This window comes from Melozone crissalis, unplaced genomic scaffold, assembly GCF_028551555.1.
Source record: "Melozone crissalis strain CALT ecotype California unplaced genomic scaffold, PUWL_Pcris_2 ptg000045l_1, whole genome shotgun sequence".
Classification (NCBI taxonomy): domain Eukaryota; kingdom Metazoa; phylum Chordata; class Aves; order Passeriformes; family Passerellidae; genus Melozone; species Melozone crissalis.
Window position 1 is genome coordinate 6,678,082 of NW_026535823.1, and position 21,756 is coordinate 6,699,837.

The window sequence follows — 21,756 nt, forward strand, 5'->3', positions numbered from 1 at the left end:
CAATGGTAATTATGAAACAAAAGAGGAAGCTTTTTTAAAAAGTTCCTATTTAGGCCACTGTTTACCTTCTCATTGTTTTTTACTCATTTTATAATGCCTGTTTTCACTAATCCTTTGCATATCTCAAAGAGAAATTATACTGGACAGAATAAATCTAGTCTGTTTTCCCCTCAAATACATTTTGCAATTCTTTGAGGCTGAATAATGAATCTAGAGACGACCAGCTGTTGCTTGTGTTAAAACAAACTCATTTTGCTTCCTATCAGATTACTTAAATTTTTTATTTGGATTTGCATAGAGACATTGACATCTGCTTTGCATGTACTGAAACCCTTTAGTGACTTCATCCTTGTGAGCTTTTTGTCTTGTAAGCCTGTGTGAAAGCTTTACACAAGGGGTTTAACTGAATTTCAGATTTTATTCAGTGTAATGCTCTGCTTTCATGTGGGATGGATAGCATAGCAATTACAGCTCTTCTGTGTTTTCAGGAAGAGTGTGCAGTCTTAATAATATTTATTTCAGTGGTAAAACAGAGGATTAGACTCCAGGAGACTTACTTAATATCTCAGCAGGAAGGTGAGGATTTCCTGGACTTTCAGAGAGGAGGTGGTTGAAATGAGCATCTTGTCAGTATTGGGAAATACTTTAAAAATTGCTTATTAATATTGAAAGATACAGCTACAATCCAGGATAAGCAGCCGGTCATGGTGGAACCACAGACAGTCAGATAATGCTGCAAAACCAGGTTTTTAATGTGTATATCCTGATTTTTTTTTTTTCTCTTTCCAAGTAAAAATGAAATCAGTTTTAATTTTTAAAAAAGCCAGTCTAGTGTTCTCTGCTTTCCTGGAGTGTCTAGCATATTGATAGGATCAATCTGATTAGGAGAAAACATATTTTTTGAAAAGCTGCTAAACATAGTAAGCTTCTCTCTCCTGGTCCCTGCTGACAATTTACACCAAGCATGTGTGTTTTCCTTTACTGTTTTATCACATTACAGCTCACTGCCTTGCAATGTTGTTCTTGTTTCTCTCAACAGGAGCATGAGAAAAGGTGCTGGAGTGTTGACTTTAATTTGATGGACCCTAAGCTATTGGCTTCAGGCTCTGATGATGCCAAAGGTACTATTTTATTTCAGACTCTGTATAGAAGACACAAGCTCTGTGTATTCAATGGGAAGAACAAAAATGTCTTATTTCAAGAAGCTGACTCCTCAGCTGCCTTCAGTATTGTAATTGCTGAGGTAATGTGGCAAGATATTACTGAACCATTTGGATCTTGGAGAAGGAGAGGCTTTGTTTGGATTAACATCTCTTGCTTCACATTTTTTTGTGTAATGTACTCTCAGCTAACATTCTCCTGAACTCCAAACAAACCAAAATGTGTTTTAACATTAGTTAAACTTGTTGAGTTAAAGCCTCGGGGCCTTTCAAAAGAACAGCATGTATTTATATTTCAAAAACAAGGCTGTCAGTAAAACAGCAGCAGTTAAAGAATGCCTGCTGCTCTTTTACCTGTAGCTCTGCATGTTAAAGACTGTGTTTCTTGGAGCTTTAAGGAGCTGGATGGTGGATTGTGTAGGAGTGCTGGGAGCAGCTCTCAGCCTTTCACACTCCTGGGCCCATTTGAAAAAGCATTTTTGGAGAACCCTTCGGCCAAGCCCTTTTACATGGTGGTAAAAAATGTTCCTCTTCTATATAGGAAGCTCCTGAAGAAGAGGATAGCACTGAGGGAGGTGTAGAATTCTTCCTCCCTAATTAATGAGAGTTTTATCTGTAATGTTTACAGTATCAAATCAGAGTTATTTAAGAGCAAAAGTTTAAAAGTTCCTTTCCTAAGCAGTGGAGATCACTTCTCCCAGATGGGCTGATAGAGAGTTCTGGACAGAGCTCTTCATGATTTGCTTTGAAATGATAAATTAATTTTTCATCTGTGCTAAACTTTGTAAGCTGCTCCCCCCTTCCAAAAAGCTTTTAAATGCTATTCCAAAAGAAATTAATGTTCCTCAGTTACTTTTGGCAATAATAGAGTCACAGAATGGTTTGGGTTGGAAGGGACCTTAAAGCTCATTTTTTTCCAGCCTCTGCTGTGGGCAGGGACACCTTCCATTGTCCCAGGTTGCTCCAGGCTCCATCCAGCCTGGCCTTTGACACTTCCAGGGATCCAAGGGCAGCCCCAGCTTCTCTGGGCACCCTGTACCAGGGCCTGCCCACCCTCACAGGGAAGAATTCTTTCCCAATATCCCATCTCACCCTTCCCCTTGTTCTGTCACTACAGTTCCTAAAACTGGTAATTCCATTTACAAAACTTAAGTGATTATTTTATAATTAAGTGATTTTTAAAATGTTTTCAGTACACTTCCCCTTCCTTTTCTGGTGTGTGTGAAGACAGGTGTGTTTTCTGTGTGCTTAAATGCAAGCAGGAGTGAATATTCACCTTGTAAGTTAACAGCCTCTTCATCAGTGCTCCCCACTCTTGCTATGCATATAAAAAGCTAATCTGGCAGGTGGATCTGCATTTATTAGCATGTTAACAAGGTGTCCAGTTCTGCAAAGCCCAGCTGCAGGCAGAGCTTCTGTCTTCATTTTAACTGTTCACTTCTTCAGTAATTGTCTGTAGAAGTGTACTGTTTACTTAGAAATTATTCTAATAAAGCCTGCAGATCCACATAACCTGCATTTCAATTCACAAAGGTCTTTTGAAGGTGCATTGGGGTTTTGGTGGATAAAACTGGTCTGGAACATTTTATCCTCTATTTTTTACCATGACTTGCCTGTGATTTGCATATATTAAGAGCCCTTTGGAGACAAATTGAGTCTCAGCAGAGATTTTAGAAGTTTTTGAGGTACAGATCAATAGCAGCAAAATGTCCACATTAATGTTGTAGTGTCCATCTTCCATTTGATCACACTGAAAGGATTAAATGTGAGGGAATGGTAACACTCATGACAAATGTCTTCATTGTAACCTGCCTAACTTAAAATTTTGTCCTTCTGTTTATGTTCATGGTGGTTTGGTCGAGTTCTGGTCAGTTTTAATACACAATAATACATGTGTGGCCAGGTAGAGTGTCTGGCAGGAGAGATCCTTTATCTACTTTTCCTGTCCTCTTTGATTTGTCTGCCCCTTTGAGGCCACACTGGGTGTGCAGGAGCTAATCTCATCACAAAGCACAAGTATCACATTTCCCTGTCAAGTGGTCAGGACAAGGCAGCCAAAAAAGGGACAGCTTTGCCAGTTCTTCCTGCTTGCTGTGTATCTGCCTGTCTCTCCTCTTTTTTTCAAGTCAGAAGCTAATTCTGAAAGTAGAGGTGTGTTGGAGAAGGTGCTTGTGAATGAAAAATCCTTTTCAGCTCTCTCTGCCAGGGCTCAGGCACTGCAAAGGGGATGCTAACAGTGCTGTTAGGCAGAAAATGATTCTCCTATAATTAGCAGCAGCATCCCTGGGCCCCATGTTCTTGCATTGTCCATCTTGTGAGATGAAAATAATCCAGAATATGCTTATCTGTGGAATATCTTCCTACTTTCACAGCGGATAATGACAGCATAAAAGCATTATTGTACTTGAATAACTACTGTGTGTACAAACCCTTCACTTTCATCTGCAGTTGTTATGCACTCTCTTTTTCAAGGGGCAGAAGTGCTTGTGTATGTCTGTAGGGACCCAAAGGTATACTCTAACTAGATAGCAGTGAGCAAAATTGGTGTTTACTTGTTCTGCAAGGAGCTTGGGGAGTAGGCACAGCCTTAATTTAAATTCTTTTGTGCACATAATAATGGCAGGAGCTGTGATACTCATGTAAGTAGGAAAGGGTGAATTTCTGCTCTTGGAGAAGAAAAGATGAATTTTGTCAAGGCAAAATGATGGCATCAAAGTACCAGGACAGGGCTAGAGCTAATCCACTTAGCTAATGACTTTCAGCTGTCTGTTCTGAATTGGGGGTGGAGTTTCATGGCCATTGTAAAGTTAGCAGATGAGGGACAGTGAAATATTTGGTGATGCTCTGTGGGTAGAATTTGTCTTCACTGGGATAGATGCATTTCTTTGAGATGATCAAATATTTGTGTGGTCTGACTGTTTTTGAAGCTCTCTGAAGCTGAAGAAAATAGAAGAAGCACTGATAAGTTCAAATTAAGAAAGCATCCTGGTTTTACATCTGTAGTTTCTTCATTATTCCTGGCTCAAAAGTGAGAGGTAGGATAGAACAGGAGCACTGAGAGCTCTGAGTTTGTAGCAATAGTTACTCTTCATTGTCTCCTGGCAAGGATGAATGCAGGCCTGTGTCTCATTACATCTGAGGAAAGTAATTTCCATGCTGCCTCAATAAATGAGACCCTGGTACTAGTCCTGCAGCTATTTTTTTATAGTGCACTTAATTCAGCAAGGCAACACAGATATGCAGATATGGCTTCATTACAAAAAAAAAGCCTTCTACAGAGGGGAAATGGCCTGAGAACTGCAGCTCAGTCTGCTCCACCAACTTCCACTGGATTGTTTGGGACTTCATTTTCATTGATGCTTCGTTCCTTCAGCTTCGCTTGACTTGAGGTGTTGGTATTTATTGCTCTCAAAATATCTAGCTGAACCTTCAGTTTGGTCACTTTTCTGGCGAAAAATTCAGTAATTTTCTGGAGATTTGTGAGGTTGTTGGATTGATTTAGTGGAAGTGCCTTGAAGAAGACAAGATGATGTTGATATTTATTTTTTATTGACACTAAATCTGTGCCTTATGCAAAGAGTGCCCTGCAGTCACTGCCTACTGCCAGTCATCAGTTTACACCACCTTCCTGACCCCTGCATGAGGCAGTGGGTCCAAAATTCTGCCTAGCAGGACAATTCAGCAGCTTTCTCCTTTCCTAGGGATTCTGCTAATCTCTGCAAATGATTTTTCTGGTAGCAAGATCCTATTCCTGGCTTAGAGCTTCTCCAGAGTAGCAGCAGATGAGCAGATAAGAACTCACAAGTGACAGGCTGGATGAAACATCCTTACTCTGTGTACCAACTGTGAACATCAACCTTCAGCTATTGTAGTACAGGCTTCTGCCTCTTCTAGTCAGTGTTTAGACACAGAACTGATGCATGGAAAATTAACTGATGAACTTACACATTTGGTGTAAATCTTCAACTAAAAAAAAATATTGAAAAGGCCAAAACATTTTAAACTGAAAAACTGTTCTGGAGGCATCTATTTAATACAATAGTGAGGGGTAGGTATTTGGCCACATAAAGATGTCTCAGCACTGCAAAATGAGAGAAAATATGCTTTGAGAACATGTGTTTCAGAAATACTCAATCTCAGATGGTTGCTTGTCTCATCAACACAATTCTGGATGTTACCAAGACATCTGTGTTGGATAATTACTGCCTCGACCCCAGCAAAACCCATGAAAGCTGCAGCAAATAATGAACTCTACCCTTATGAATTATGCTTTATTAACCTGTCAGTTCTTTTTAAAAAATAATGGGCAGTTCTAGGTAAAACTTGACATGTTTCATTATGTGTTGTTATGTGTCCCATCTATCCTTTTTATGGTATTGACTAAGATTTAATTGGAGCCCTGCATATCTCACAGCAGTTAGATCATAGAAATTGCAGGCTCTAATCTGTGCCTGTCACTTGTAACAAATATTATGATGACTTTGAGCACATGGATTGTCTCTTCACCAGATTAAATAGCTCAGTTTGTGACCTGCAAGCTTGAATGAAAAAAGGAGCCAAGCTGAAGCAGAGCCCTCAATTAGCTTTTGATACTGAGCTGGGACCAGATGGCCATTTGTTTGTTGGGGGGGGTCAAGGAGAGACTTGGCTGCTTTGGCTGCAGCTTTAAGTACCTGGGTGGGAAGCTCCAAAGAAAGCCTGTGTTGTTTTAATACTAGATTTTGGCAGAGTATTGCTCTGAACTTAAGATTGTGTACCCACCCCACACTCCTCAAGTTGAAGTGGTGTTGTCTGCTGACACTGTTCTCTCATAAACATGTTTTATTTGCTTCTTATCTAATCCATAAACTTGATGGGCTTTACTGCCACCAGAACTTAGACTACTCATCTCTTGGTGTCTGTTCTTTTAAGCAAAATGTAAATATTTTATTGTTCTCCAAAATTCTTCCCTATTCCCCTCTGTTCCCAAGTGCAGAACATGGTGGAGAGGCTTTATCATCCCATCTTGCCTGGGAGAAGAGAGCTTCTTAAGCCATGCTTGCAAAGCTTTTCTTTCATTTAAAAATGTAGCCAGGTGTTTAGGATGAGTATTATAGCTCTGATCAATGAGAATGCATTTATTTCTGAAAACCAATGTGAGGCTGGGTGCTGTTTTCATTGAATTTTACATAATGCTTCTGGGCAAACAGAATATGCCCCTGGGGTTTTTATTTCTGCTGGTGTCTGTGTGTGCTGCTTTCTGATGGTTCCAGGCAGCTGCCAGATATGCACACAGTGCTGTATTTACAATGATTCCTTGGTGTGCCCTGAGCTGTGCTGTTTCCTCCATCCTTGTATGGTCAGAATCAGCCCAGCCTTGTTGCTTTCATTGCTTGCCATACTGTCAAAAAGAACACTGGAACCAACCTGCAGTGTTCCTCCTTTTCCTTCATCTTCTAAAACATCCTTGGATAATCCTGCTGGAAGCCTTGCTTTTCCCTCAAGGCCCCTGGGAAATGCTGGCCAGCAGGTGACACAGAGGGCCCCTCAGAGGGTGGGGGACACCCCATAAAATTGCTGATCTCTCATGTATTGATCACAGTGGCTTGCAAGGTTCCTGTTGTTTTGCCATTTTTGCTCACTTCACCTCCAAAGTGATCTTTCAGTAAGAAGACTGGAGGATCTGTTGGCCACAGATCTGAAGAAGCCCTTGCAGCTCAAGGGGATCTCTTGAGGGGATTTCAACCCTTCATGTAGCAACTGCATGTTTAACATTGATAATATGTTAAACATATGTTAATAACATCTTTAACATAGCTTGCTTTGCTTCCAGCCTCAGACTGTGATACTCCAGTACAGCTTGATCCACTCATCAAGAAAAGAGGGAGGGGAGATGTTTGTCTTTTCTGCTTGTATGAATCAGTGGGGCTTGATGCCAATCTGCTGCTCCTTTATCTGGACCAAAGGCAGTGCATTGTTTAGCTTTTAACAATAAGATTAACTATGTGAGGAGCACCTGGCACTCTTCATCTTAAGGTTAAATGGTGCTTGAAGTGTTTCTGGCAGGTGGGGAAGGCTGTGGTTTGAAAAGCCCTGATGTTTTTTGTTGGTCATTCTCTGAAGCACTGGAGTGCTTAGTGGAAGAGCCCTTTCTAGCACATAGTTTAATCAGTGTTCATGAGGCTCTCTCATAGAACAGTGAAGTTCTTGTACCAAGGGATTATTGCATCATAGGAAGCCAACATACTGATTTCTCTCCTGTCTGTGCCAGTTTCTCAAGAATAAAACAAGTTGTTCTCACTCGCTGTGCATGCAATTAGGTATATTTATTCTGTGCAAAGCAATTTTGCTGTGGAGCCTGGAGTTCTTGCATCCCAGCACAGGGACAAGGAACAAAAACGGGTGTAAACCTTCCTGTCCTTGATTGTATGAATCTGCACTGCAGTAATTTTAAGCACTGAGATTATAGCATGTGGTTAATCACCTGCTCTGATATTTACAATGTGAACTTGAGAATATTCTCAAACTTATCAACCACCAGTGACAGCTGACCCTTTGGACTGACTAACATCTTAGCAACTGAAGCTCTCCAGAATCTTATTCATGAAATAACTAGATTTTAGGCCTTTCAGATGAAAGTCGTGGTTTTTGTTGTTTATTCATGAATCTTTTTCTCTTTCTCTAGTGAAACTGTGGTCTACCAACTTGGACAACTCAGTTGCAAGCATTGAGGCCAAGGCTAACGTGTGTTGTGTCAAATTCAGCCCATCTTCTAGGTATCACCTAGCTTTTGGCTGTGCAGGTAGGTAAAAGGGATTTGGGGCAAAGGGGTATTGTTTCTTCTTCCTTTATTCCTTATTCTCCCCAAAGATGTGAGGTTGGCTGCTGTGCCCAAGGCTGAAGTGTTTTTGCAGTTGAGAAGTTTTACTCAGAGACCTTTTAAGTGCCACAGTGCTGTGTCAGTGTCATGCCCCAGCCTGGCTTTTTCATTCAGGTGCTTTATCAGAGATAAGGCAGGTAAAGAAATCACCCAGTGCATTTTTTGGGATCTCTAAGGCAACCAGGCAGAGCTCAGCTCTGGGAGTCTCAATGTGTTATGATGAGAGCTGCTCTTTCTGATTTATGATATTGTTCTATAAATGCTACAAAGCCATACTGGGGATTTTAACTGGTTTTACCCGAAGTGTGCTGTAAAGCTGTGGCTGTGCATGTTCCCATAGCTCCAACTACAATCCCTGTGGGTGGGCTCATGTTTTCCTAGGCTGGGCAAAGATGGCTGTTAACATTTTTATTTTTTTGAATTAGTCAGTGGGGAAGGCACAAGGAGCCTTTTATTCACTTAGATTAAATGGTTCTTGGTGATAACACAAAGATCTGAGAGCAGAGCAGGTGTTGCTTTGGGAGGAAGCTGTACTGTGCTATGCATACAGTAACTAAAACTCACAGGTGCCTATAAATGTTTAACCAACTCTGCATTTCTTTCTCCTTGGGGAGTTTTAATGGACTTGTAACTACTTGTTCTGACAACATTTGTTCTCTCTGGACTCTGGGAGATATGTTGATCATTCTTGCAACCACTAGTTTGCCATTTCATTCGGATGTTCTCGTTTCCAGGCCCGTTCTACTTTGGTTGTAACTCTTATGAGGCAAAAAATAAACTTGCATTTTGAATCCAAAAATGGATTCAAGCTGGAGTGTAAAATACTGACTTGCTTGATAGTCATCTCTCTGAGTTTTAGTGAATTACATGTAAAAATAGTTGAACAACGATACCTACTAGCAGCATTTGAATGAGAAGGGACACTCTCTAAGGAAAGATGAGCACTAGCTCCAAATGGATCAGCCACTGATTAAAATATTCCTGTAAAAGCACTATGAAACAGAATTCTTCTGTAAAGACAATGAATAGATAACTGGGATTCTGTGCCACCTGAAAGGCAGAGGGGGATAAGGCACAGATAAATCAAGGAAGGCTTTTGGAGCTGGAGGGCTCATGGGGTAGGAGCAGATGGGAGTGTCTCTGTCCCCACACCCAGACCTAACAAAATGGGTTTGTCCTCAGCAAGTGTGTTGAGAAAGAAGCATTAGGAAGCCCTAAAAGTTTCATGGAGGTTTTAAAGGACTGCATGCATGTTTCTGTGATTTAGAGGATGCTGAGGGGTGAAAGGGAAAGAAGTACTGAAAGAAGTGTTTACATCTGCTTGATGTTTGGTAATTGAATCTCTAAATAAAAATTAAAATGGCTATTTGATTGATATTATGATTGCTGAAACAATTACATGGGGTAATTGAACCAATTGAAATTACTTCCCACAATGGAATTCTAATTGATCTTTCAGCCATAAATACATGTGGGGGAAATGGGGCATATTAAAAGAAACACTGGAATCTTGAAAGACATTATTTGTGAACTCCTAAAAAATAATCAGAGCAAAGAAATGAGTTAGTGTCTACTTTCATACCCCATATAGTAAAACAGTCATGTTTAATGTGTTATGATGGAGACAAAGGTTTTTCTTCTCCATCACCTTCAGCTAGTCTTGCTTAATAATTTCAGTTAGTTTGTGGAAAAAGCAACATAACTGTTGAATAGCATGAGTTGTCACATAGGCTATAAAATTAATAAAGGAAGAGTCAAAGCTGACTTCATTGAGTAGTACTGGAAAAAAACAAGCAGGGAACAGGGCACACTGACTTGATCACTCCTGTTTGCCCCTGGCAGAAATAAAAATGAACAGTCCACAATGCTAAACACTAATTCAGTGATCAGTGTAGTGGCCAATTTCAGGAAGCTGCCTTAGCCCTGCCTTGGCTTGCTCACATGCTAAGAGGATTTTCACATTTTGAAAACTGTTCCAATTACTTATTCAGTGATTTATTCAAGGATAGAAGAGCCAAGACTTCTGAGCATTTCATGCCCCACTCAGTCTTGTATTGCATTTAAACAGAAGTGCTGTTTCTGTATATACTCTCAATTTATTTGTTGATTTGATGGAGTTTAATGCTATATATGTGTCTGTATTTTTGTGTGTATAAATCTATAGTTTAAGACTTGATGAGGTAAGCAATTCATAAAATTGTTAGGGAGAAAGTATTGGTATGTAATATTTGAGCTATAAAAGGAAGAGGTAAATTGATGTACTATACTATTAATTACATACACATTTCAGTTCCTTTTTTCTGTATGCAGAATAGCTGAAAGCCAGCATCACTTCTTTAAGCAATGTAATTTTGACTGAAGTAGAAATTTTTTCAGGTTGACATTTTTATTTTCTTTAAAGGTTCTCTCTTAACCACTCATAAAGCTGGAGCATCTTTTCATAATGTCCTGTTCTTTCACACTTTGCTTAAGAAAAGCTCTGCCCTTGACAATTGCATCTTGCCCAATTGCATCCATCTGTTCAGAATGGCTTCTTCAAGTGGGTTTTCCTAATCAGATGCTTCAGCTAGATCAGCATCTCTGTGCTAGTTCCTCCCTTGCCTTCACCACAGAAACAGGATGACCATCTGAAGGTCCTTGTCCTTTCCACCTGTCCTTATCTTACATTTCTTCTCACTTGTTTGTAATATTTTGGCTGTTGGCCCACACAGCCCATGATGCTGCATTGTGCAGAGGTGAAAGGTTGAGAGGTACCTTTCTGCCTTCTCCATTTTTAAAATTCTCTTTTGCAGGAAAAATTGTAAGCAAGGTCCCTTAGAGATCTACCAGCACATGGCATGAATTAGGTGAGCTGAGGCAGCACAGGGTTCACAGCCTGACTTTGCTTCCAAATCCACACCTCCAGTCCTTCAGTTTCCTCCTTTTATTTGGCAATGCAGCATGGAAACTGGGTGCAGGTGGAAATGGTTTTGTTAAACCCGGATCTCTGGTTCAAGATTCCTTACAGAGAATGAAGCAAAGTCAGGCTGTGAACCTTGTGGCACAGTGACTGAAATGGGGGGGTTCTGTCACAGGATTTGCTGTGATGATTTCATTTAAATATAACCATCTTTAAAAGCATTGTTAGACTGTATATCTCCATGAGGAACACTCTTCTCTAGTAGAGAGCACTGAATTGGCTTCAGATGATGTAGGAAAACAAGCTTTAGATGCTACTATAAAAGCAAATCCCAGGATTAGCATCTAATGTGGATGATATATAAGTTTCTTTTCTGGACTCTTCACTCTGAAGCTTTTAGATGACCAAAAAAAATTATCTTGGGTAGCTTAAAACAGAACAAATGGGCCATAAACTAGAAATAGAGCCTATAGAAGAGAGAAATGGATATTGGTTTGAGAAGTAATTCACTTAAAATCAGGCACTTCAGGTGAGGGGAAAGCTGGTGTGTCTGGTTGCAGCCTGATAAAATCTGTTGCAGTGGAGAGGGCACATAAAGAAGAAAAGACCCCTTTTGTCTGTTACTTTAATAAAATATTCTATTTGCATGCTTTCTGAGTTGAAACATTGTCCAGTATAAACTGTAATCACTGCCAAATACAAAATCAGGTCATTCTGTGGTCTTTTTTTAAAAACAGATAGGGTTTTATTCTGAAATTAGCTATATAAATCATGGCTGAAGTTATTATTGTTCTGCCTCAGCAATAGCACTGATGTCCTTAACCCATATATTTTCTAGCAGTGCCGTTTCCCTGCTTTAAAAAGAAAACTAAAGGCTGAAAATGCATCATGCACTTCGCAGCTGGAATGGCCAAGTTGTGCAGTCTGGGTGAGATCAGACTGTCTGCTAACTCCAGTGAGCTCAGTGTAGCTATTGATAGTAGGAATGTTTTATTCCCAGCCTGCTGTAATAGTGTCAGCAGCTTCCACTGACTTTTTATTTCCCATATATTATGCCGAGGTTTTGTGAGAATTCAGAGATCTGAAGCTTCTGTGACATTAGGTGCATCATCTCCTCAAACACTGTATTTTTTCCCTGTAGGACCCACAACTGAGGGGGGTTTGAGGGCTGAGAGGAGAGGTTTCTCAGGGCTGCAGAGATGCAGGACAGAGACTGTCTCCTCTGCAGGAGCTTCGCAAAATAAGTGCAAGCAGCAGAGGAACGCATATGGACAGGATAGCAGCAGAACAGCTGCAGCATAGTCAGAACTTAAGGTTTTGCTGCATTAGTTTTAGCTTTGGTCAGTCTCTAAAACAGCTTTGCTATGTTGTCACAAACTCTTGTTAGTGTGGGTTCAGATGAAGTGACCACAGCAGGGAAAAAGTGGGGTGGTGCTGATTGATGCTGATCTTACTGCTTAGAGCAGCAGAGTTGGAGGCTGCCTGCATCGGAGATGCCATACTCCCTCTTGAGCACCCCTCATTTTGCTTTTCCATCTCTTCTTCACTCTACCAATTCCATGGCCAAAACTGCACTGCCTTTTTTCTGGATTAGGTTATTCCCTGATCCACTGAGCACCAGTGCCAGCCCCAGACAGGTTTTTGGCAGCCTGCATCAATGCTAGTGTTCACTAACAAGGGGCAAACCCTCAGTGAACATGAGGTCTGCTCTTAATGCTGAGCTTCTCCTTTCTTACCAGCTCTCTCTCTTCCTTATTCCCTTCCCCACTTTCTGCTTTTCCTTTGAAGGTGATTTTTGCCCTTCCCCACCATGTTTGCCAGGCTGTTGAAGGATGTTTCCTGTGCACCATCTTTAGCATTGAACAATGGTGTTGCATTCTGGTTTGGAATGGTCACAAAACTAATTTGGTGCTGTGGATCAAATTATGAAGCACTCCAGTTGTTGTGTCAACAGCTTTGTTTTCATTTGCAGCTATTTACCCACCCCTTAAGGTCTCTGCAGCACCCTGATGCACTTAGACTTCAGGGTCAAAAGTGGCTTTTTTATCATCATCATCATTCCATTTTTCTAATATACCTGGTATCCAAGTGGGGCCACTTTGGAGACTCTCCTGGCCAGTGAAATATTGATTTTTCTGATGCAGTAACTGGAGCAGTGATTTCTCTTTTCCAAACATCTCCCTGTAGAGTTAGCCTTGTACATTGACTCAGATCTGGGTGACTTACCTGCCTTGTCACTCAGCTCAGAAGAATGATGGGATATTAATGACCAAGAAGGTATAGTGTGCCTTTTTGGAAGAGAATTAATGTTTTCCAGCTGAGAGCAAGGTCTTACCTTAATAGATTCTCATGGGTGAGCAGTGTATTCTGTTGAAAGCCTGCAGTGACTCAGGAAGGATCTATTTGTGTGAATATATGACATGTTTAGGGTGGAGTTAGGGCTTGTGCTATGAGATTGCCTTCAGTGTATGAATTGAGCTCAGTGTTTAAAGGCACAGACAAAGGTTAGGCATTCCTTTCAAACCTGTGAAAAACTTCACAGCAGTGAGTGCTCAGAATTCAACCTTGATGAAAGCAGGGGCATGCAGCAGTTCAGGGCTTGCCCATTACTTGGATAGGGCTTTACCTGCAGTGTCTTTTTGTTTCGTGGGTAGGTAATAATAAACCTTCCTCTAGTCCATGATCTCTGAGGCTGTTGGCAGGGGAAGTAGGGGACAAGATTTGTGTTTTGGAAGTGCACATTTGTCACCTTTAATTCAAACTCATTCCAGAATTCACTGCAAAGCCTTTGTTTGTTTTGCATGGGAAAGCATTTACAGCACTTCAGTCAGTTAAGGATTGTTTGTTAGAATCTGTATTTTTGGCCAGGAAGACTGTGATCATATTTCTGTCCCAAAGTACTTATTGTAGTGGAAACACTGAGCTTAGTGGGGTTTTTTAGGTGAGGACAAATCTTTGAAGGTTTGACTTGCATGTCATCCCTCTTCATGGACCCTGGGATGTAAATGAAGGTGAGATATCAAACCAAGCCTTCTGCTGTCCTTGGTGAAGGACAAAAGGATGAAGGAATGAAGAACAAAGATTGGTGAAGGCAATTTTTCTGGCTCTGGTAGGTGGGTCACATTGTACTTCTGCTCAGGACTGACAGTGAGAAGAACTGCACCTATACCATGTTATTTGAACTTAAGATCTTTGTAGTTAAGCTGATTTTTCTGTTCCTGCACATCAGAGATGCTGCCAGATCTGTCAGGTAGTGTCTTCTGCCTTGCTGCCACTGCTTCCTAGAAAATCACAAAGGGACATGAAACCTCACATCAGTGTGCAGGATGTGTTGCATGTGCAATTTTCACATAAGCCTTAAGAGTTCAAGAGCTGATAGAACTTTTTTACTTACACAGAAAAAGCAGTATCTGACTTGCCTTGGATAAAGCAATTGCAATGAATAGTGACTAACAATATAGAGACCTACTGGGGAGTTTCCTAACTTTGTCCCAGAGGTCATCACACTTCAGTAACAAGTGAATGAATAAAATGAACTTGAAAAGCTCCATTTGATTCTCTAGAGAAAAGGATAAATCTGTCATTGGCAGAAATGAGCGTGCTAATTGTTTGCTTAAATATTCTTTTCATGAACATTTTGTCTTACAACTGGCACAGAAGTCATTTAGTCAATGTGACGAAATTCAAATTTAAGTTGAAATGAGCCTTGGAATTCAGGAACAGATAGCCAACTCCAACATTCATCTTTTTCTCAGAACGCCAAATTGCTCTTGCTGCTAGCTATTGCTGTATCCTTTGAGAGTTTAAAGCTTTCCAACCTCTGCAGTTTTACTGGTAGCTCATTCAAAGGAATTGCTCTTTGGAATGACATCCTCTGTAATGGCTTCCTGTGTTTTCTCCTGTTCAGACTGCATGGATTAACTGTTCCAGCCTTTTATTTGGGTACTGTGCTTCCATACTAACTGGTGAAGATTGTCACATAGCACAGGAAAATCTGTAACCAGTGAGTGCAGTGTGGGCTCTCATCTCAAGGGCATCTTTTCAGTGTCTGAGCATCTAAACATTGCATGAGTCTTTAAGAGTAGAGTTTTGAATGTTTGGGCAAGGTTCATATCAGCCATTTAAATCTCAAGAAAATGACAAAAAATGAGTGTGTAGATGCATGTGGAAAACCAGTTACTCTTCACATTACTTGTTTCATTGCCTACTTAGGGTATGTTGCTTCTTTTCCACCTTGGATACCTGTGTATCATCACATTCCTGTGCTTGTTTCCCTGTATACACAGTCTACCATACCTTTGATTTAAGCCTTCTTATCTGAAGGTTGGATTTTAGCAATTGTGACAGTTCTAATATCCTTCCTCTCCTTCAATGGAGTCTGCTGTGAGGTCAGTTTAGGTAATGAACCAGATCATCATCTCCAGCAGCTAGTTAACACTAATATTTCCTCAGGCTAGTGAAGCAAAATGTAGTTCTGGACTAAAATCAGGTTTGACTGATAATTTGGCCAACTCAGGTTCTCAGGAGCCTGCACTTCCCTTTCCTTAGAGCTGCTTTGACTGCTCTGAAGCCTGTTTGGTTCTCTTTTTATGATGTCTGCTAATACAACAGAAACCTGAAAGCTTCATAAATGCACCCTTAAAATCCTAGGGAGGATGTTCCTTTCACATCCATCTTTTGTAATGCCTCAAGGCCTTGTCTACATGATCTTGACCTCTTGGAGTGTGTGGTTCCAGGGAATCTGACTGTGCTGCCCTTTCCCTGCATCACAGCTCTGTGACTTGTGCAACTTTGCTTCTTTCAAGAACCAGAGCTGACATGGCTTTGGCATTATGAAGAGTGTTTGTTGTGTGCAGTATGTATCTGAATTGAGAGAGATGTGTTCAGCAAATGCCATGGTATTTTTAGCTTTGATAGATGTACCCAGCACTCCATCTACAAGTATGGCTCCTATTTCATCTCTTCCAAGGTCTAGTCTATTTAAACAGCATGGATTGAAGCACCTTTTACATAAAATGCCTGTTCACATGTTTTAGGTGTCATAAAATTTATTTTGGACATCAGCTTACAGGCACTAGTGCATGTGGAGTTATGCATTTACATAGTCAGTGAGAAAAGCTGTGTTAGGCGCATAACTGAATGTTGCATCTGAACAGTGTGTAATTATTTTTTCCTCTTTCAGATGTAAAGAATGATTTCTTTCCAAAACTTCAGGTCATTACTGCTGTTTCTTCATTAGTTTTGTAGCATTAGTAAATCCTGCTTCTGTGTACTGAATATTTTGTTTCTCCAGCAGTCTGATAGACAACAACCCTTGAATTGCACAAAAACCATCTATCCCTTACTCCTGTGAGAAATTGCTATAGCTCTTTAAAACCATAAAGGTCAAAGTTTCAAAAGAGTTCTAGAGAAATCTGTTTAGGTTCCCTCTCCCTTCAGAGCCCTTTTGTCAACTGATTAATATCTAATGTTTTATGTCTCTTCCTTCTCTCCTTAATGTAAAACAAGTTATTTAGGGTGAAGGCTTTATGGGCTGCTGGATCAAAAGCTTTAGACAAGTCAGTAACAAAATGTCCCCAGTGTGTAAAGACCATTATCCATAACCTGGCAAATGTCATCTGTAACTTTGAGCTATAGGGAATCTGTGGAATACAAAGGTTAAAAACCCAGTTGGCAGTTCCCATCAAGGCTGCTGTTCTCTTTATCTGTTCAGCAGAGGGAGATATAGATCTTTAGAGGAATGCTAGTGTTGGTGTATATTTTTTAAAAAATAGTGCAGCTGGTGTGAGTAGGAGATGCAAATCCCTGGCTGAAGCAGGGTATAGTGTTTCCTGCAGAGCTCTGTCAAAATATTTCAAGTGCTGACCTGAAACCCTGTGCTGAGACACCCCTGAGCCTTTCTTTTGTAGAAGGGTCTTATTGTGCTGTTGGTTTTGCCAGAGATTAAGCTGACAGACATTCAGTCTAACCTCAGCTCTTTATTTCAGTTTTCATGGAGTGGAGCTTTCTCAGTGTGCCCCTTTTATCATCCATTTTGCTAAACAGAACGCTGTTGGTCATTTTCCTTCTTCTCAAAGCTGTGTTCTTTGTTTGTTTAAATGAAAACCTGTGCTGGATTTGTGTTGAATTCCCTAAATATGTTTTTTTTTGAGGGTGGATTTCCATTGGATTCCTTAAATATAATCTTTGGAGGCTGTTGCCCATCATCTGTATTGCAGTGTAGGAAAATGAGATTAAGTTGTCATCTCCAAATACCCATGTGCCTTGCTCTGCTTTAGAAACTTCCTTTCATCTCCTCACTAACATCATGGGCTCTGTGGCTTCCTCACTTTAAAGGGTTCAGTTGTTTGGGCTTTTTTAAGATTTTGCTACCAGCAAAATGAATCATACAGACCTTGCTTAATCTTGTATAGTCTTTAGGAGCACATGGGGGAGGTTTTCACCTGCAGGGAAAATATGTATTGAATGCTTTTCTCAAGTTCAGTCTCTTTTTGGGTGGCCACTGAATGTTTGACACCTATGAAGATGGGGTGTGCAGGACCTCCCCAGGAGTCTGGTACCACTTGTCTAGACAGAGCTCTGAGAGCAAATATAAATGAAGTACTGCATCCCAAATCATCTTGGACACACACCTGCAATACAAAATAAGGGCATTGTTACAGTTTGCTGCTGTGGACCAGAGCATTGCTTCTAAAAGAGATTGCTGAGATTTCCCCAGGGCTGCAGAAAAATGGTTATTCAGAGAAAAACTGTTCCTTCACTGCAAAGGAAACTCCAGGTAAAAGGAAGAGAAAAAAGCAAAGGCATCAAATGAGTAATTTTGTCTTAATTATAGAAACAAAGCACTTGCAGTTTCTGCTGGAAGAAAAACTTGTGAATACAAAGCCATATCCAGCAAACATTTTAATGTGCCTGTGATAATGGCCGTTGGGATAAATTTTTCTTGCTTTATTGGGGCTTTTTTGGAAGGGAAGGTACAAACAGAAAAAATAAAAAATTAGCTTTTTTTAGCACAGTTAGCTTTACCTGTGCTGCAGAGTTCTGGGGGAAGGTGTTGCAGTGACATGGGTCATGAGTGACATTCTGCTGTCTGCTCCTCATGTGATTTGCTATGCTGCAGGAGAGAAGCAGCACACTGCATTCTTCAGCAGGATGCTCCAGACAGTTTTGTCTGCAAAGGTTCTTTGCTTCAGGCTGTATCAAACCCATTTTTAATCTCTTGCCTTTACAGTAAAGGAAATTGTTTGTACAGAGGTCACTGATGTCAACTTACTGTATTGGTATTATCTAATTCCTTCTTCAGAAAATTCTTGTGCTAATTTTTAGTGCAGGGCTTTGTTTCTGTGAATTCAAGTCCACTTCTCCCTGTCCCTAATGCATTGTCATCTCTTTTCTTTTCCTGAAACATCTATTTCTTTTATGTAGTGGAAACTATTACACTGTCTTCCCTTCCAGAAGTGGTTTGTAATAGGCCAAACCTTGTGCTCATCATATCCCATTCCAGTATTACTCTCTCAATTGAAATAGATCTTTTTATACTGTTTTGTTGGCTGGAAGGCTTCTTCACCATTCTTTGTCAAATCCTACTCTGCATTTCTGTTGCTGCAATAAAGATCCTTTTTTCCTCCCTGCTGTCTCTTCTGCCCTCTCTGCCAAGAGATTTTTTTGGGGGAGTTGTCATTCCATGGAGTTTCACTTGTCTCGTTGAGTTGAATTATTCCCAAAGATGGAATGTTCAGCTGTCCTATGTCTTCAGTCTTCTCTCCAGAGCAAGACCCACATATGGATGTTCAAACTCCAGCCTGCTTTTCTGCTGTAGGGAGGATTAAATCTGTACCCCAAACTTTCTGAATAAAGCCACCTCAGTCACATGAAGATCTGCAAGTACTGTTGTTTGGTATTACAGGCTTGGCAGCAGTTAAAATTGAGCTGTTCTTTTTCTTTTTCACTAGTAAGAAAAAAGAAAAGTGAATTAAAGGAGAGCTAAGGTTGTATGACAGTGCTTCATGCCACCCCCATTGTGTGGGTGTAGATAGACAAAACCTGAAAGATCTGAGAAGCCAGAAACCTGTGCAGCAAAACACAGCCCAAACATTATTGCTGTAGTGCTGAGAGGTGGGCTAATGCCTTGCCTTTCTTATGTCAAGAGCAAATAGCTTAGGCAAGTTTGTATTAAAAAAAAATTCTCCCTAATCCTTTGACATAAGAGCACTTTCAAGACAGCTGAGGGAAGAGTTTATAGAATTGTCTTTGGAAATGCTTGGAGTGTGACTGAGTAGGGCTCTTGAACACAATTATTTAACTTGGAAATTGAATCCAACTTTGCAGCTGTCCCATCCTTGACTGGGCAGTTGGACTGGCTGGATTTCAGAGGTCCCTTCCAACCTACAGTATTCCATGACTTTCAGGGCCCTTGAGCAAAAATGGACTTCTGACAGATATGGCATTCTATATAGGATTAAGTTTCATTTGAGCTTCCTCATAATTAAATTCTAAGTTGTCTTTCAACCAGCCTTTGATATCATTGCCTTTGCAGGGAAGCTCCATTTCCTGGTGCACAGGTACATGGAAGATCCACTGGAGAAGTTCCACTTTTTTTATTAATGACTTTTCAGTAAGTCTGTAAGTAATTCCGGAGCTAGGTAGATGGCCTTTTTAGATTTCCTCTGGAATTTAAGGAAATGTGTTTTCAAACACTTAATTTGCAGGGTTTGAGCTGAGATGGCAGCCTTTCCTCAGGTGTTGTTTACCTGGCCCTTGTTTAGGTTTCTCTAAGGACTAAGGTACCCTCCTGTGCCATGTCATCCCCAGTGTACTGTATGGAAGTACAGTGATTTGAGTTTATTTTTAAACCAGGATGTTTTTCCTTTTTATCTCCTTCCTCTTTCTCCTCCCTAACAGAAGAAAGGTTTTTCCTGGTGAAAACTGAGGTCTTTGAGTCTCCTGATCCTGTTTCCATTTTTAGTCCAGTCAAAGACTTTACCTTTGTGGATTCAAGCTTCCTTTTTTAGAGCAAGAAATCATACTGAGCTTGGCCAAAAAAGAGACTTGGTTAACCCATCTAAAGTTCTGTTGTTCTACTTCTTGTTTATCTCTGTTCAGCAAATACTCATCAGGATGACACATCAGGTAGGGAAATAACAGTGGGTGCTCTTTCCTTTTACCCAAAGACACTCAAAGCAAGCTTTGATTTGAACCACTGTACTCTGGACACTCGAATGCATAAGGATGTAGTTATATTTTCCTGCTAAACAAGTTGCCTGGATACAATTCTCAGAGCCCTGAAAACTGAGTGATCTTGCTTACACTTGGTATACAGAGGAGAAATGAGTGGAAAAAGATCAATTTGTGTAGGTAGATGTTTAAATATATATATAATTGGATTTCAGCTAACTCCTTCAATGTTTGAGTGATAGAGGCGTCCTCCAGGAACTCTGAAATCTTTTTTTTAGGCAATGGAAATAAAACTGAAATGAAATGTTAGAAAGTCATGTCTCTCCTCTTTCATTTTGATGAAAAGCATCTTGTGGGCTTGTTTTATACCCTTTTGTTTTGCTGTTCTTTTGGTTTCCCCAGCATAATTTAATTGATGGCAAGCAGAGGTATCTTGCACCAAATTTGCTCTGACTCAGTTTGCCTTGTTAAAGAGGTCATTTAAATACACCCCCTCAGACTATAAATGTCTCTCATTGTTACTGCTGATGTACAGAGTTTCACTGGTGAAAACAAGGCAGCCTTGATCCAAGCTTGAAGTTCACATGGAGGAAAACAGACAAATGAGGAACATGTGGCAATCATGAGCTGAGGACATGAGTTACTAAATGTATCAAATCAGACCACCATGGTAGAGAAGCACAAGAGCACATTAAAGATTACAGTCCAGCCTGAGCTTCTGTTTCAGTAAAAGATCTGTAGCATGAGATATGCAGGACTGCAGGCTGTAGCCAGAGCATTAATATATGAAATTATTTTGACCTTTAGGTTTGTTATTGAAGATGTATTTTATTTTAAAAAAGTCAAAAATGTGACTTGATCACAGAATAATTCTACCAGACCACTTAATTAACATCTGGCTGCCTACCTGACAGCTGTGCATTTCAATATGGGCATTTTCTTGTCTGTGACATTTATCTGCTGTGGAACAAGGAGCATCATTATATTCTCAAGTCTGTGAGTGCTGAGAAATCCAAGTAATGTAAAGGACTTCTTTTTTTAATGGATCAATAATCTAAATATTGAACAGTTGAGAAATGTGCATTTTTAAATGATTGAAATAAGAAAAATGGGCATTGATTCTCCAGCAATTTAGTTTTCCAGAGGAGAGCCACAGAACCTTTGTATGCAGCTCTTGGGTCTTTCTAGTGGCTGCATCCTTTGAATATAAAACTGTTGCATTGCAGGTAAATTTTTTGTTTTGCTGTCCTTGGCTTGATATTCCTTCAAGTAAGTGGTTCTTGGTTGAAAAAAGCCTGGGGGGGTCTTGTGAATTAGCTGATGCTGATTAATGTTCATGGTGAAAATGGGTGAAACACATGACCTACAAGATGAATATTACCTGGAGAGTGGGGTTGCTCTGCTCTCTGATTTTGTGTGTGCTGGTGCTCAGTGAAAGATAGAACTGCTGCTGTGTGCCACCCTCTCATAACCCTTGCTGCTCTTTGTGGAGCTGCTGCCCAGGACTACACAGTAAGAGCTTTACAATAGGTGGTGTTGAACCTAAAGCCTGCTGGTAGCAGCAGTTTTGTAAATTTTTTTAACAAGTCTGAACGTAAGGAAAATCACTTTTGGGAAAAGCAGACTGTCCTTTTCTTTCTTTTGTTTAAACAACTAAAAACCCA

The 21,756-nt window shown here is 40.3% G+C and overlaps 1 protein-coding gene across 1 annotated transcript in view; it reads left to right on the forward strand.

Annotated features, from left to right (window-relative positions):
• The window catches only part of COP1 (COP1 E3 ubiquitin ligase), a 125,260-nt gene that overhangs the window by 62,346 nt on the left and 41,158 nt on the right, over positions 1 to 21,756 (forward strand). The window contains exons 14-15 of the mRNA XM_054285696.1: positions 1,040 to 1,121; positions 7,825 to 7,941. Coding sequence (XP_054141671.1) covers positions 1,040 to 1,121; positions 7,825 to 7,941 — 199 coding nt within the window. The remainder of the gene's footprint in view (positions 1 to 1,039; positions 1,122 to 7,824; positions 7,942 to 21,756) is intronic.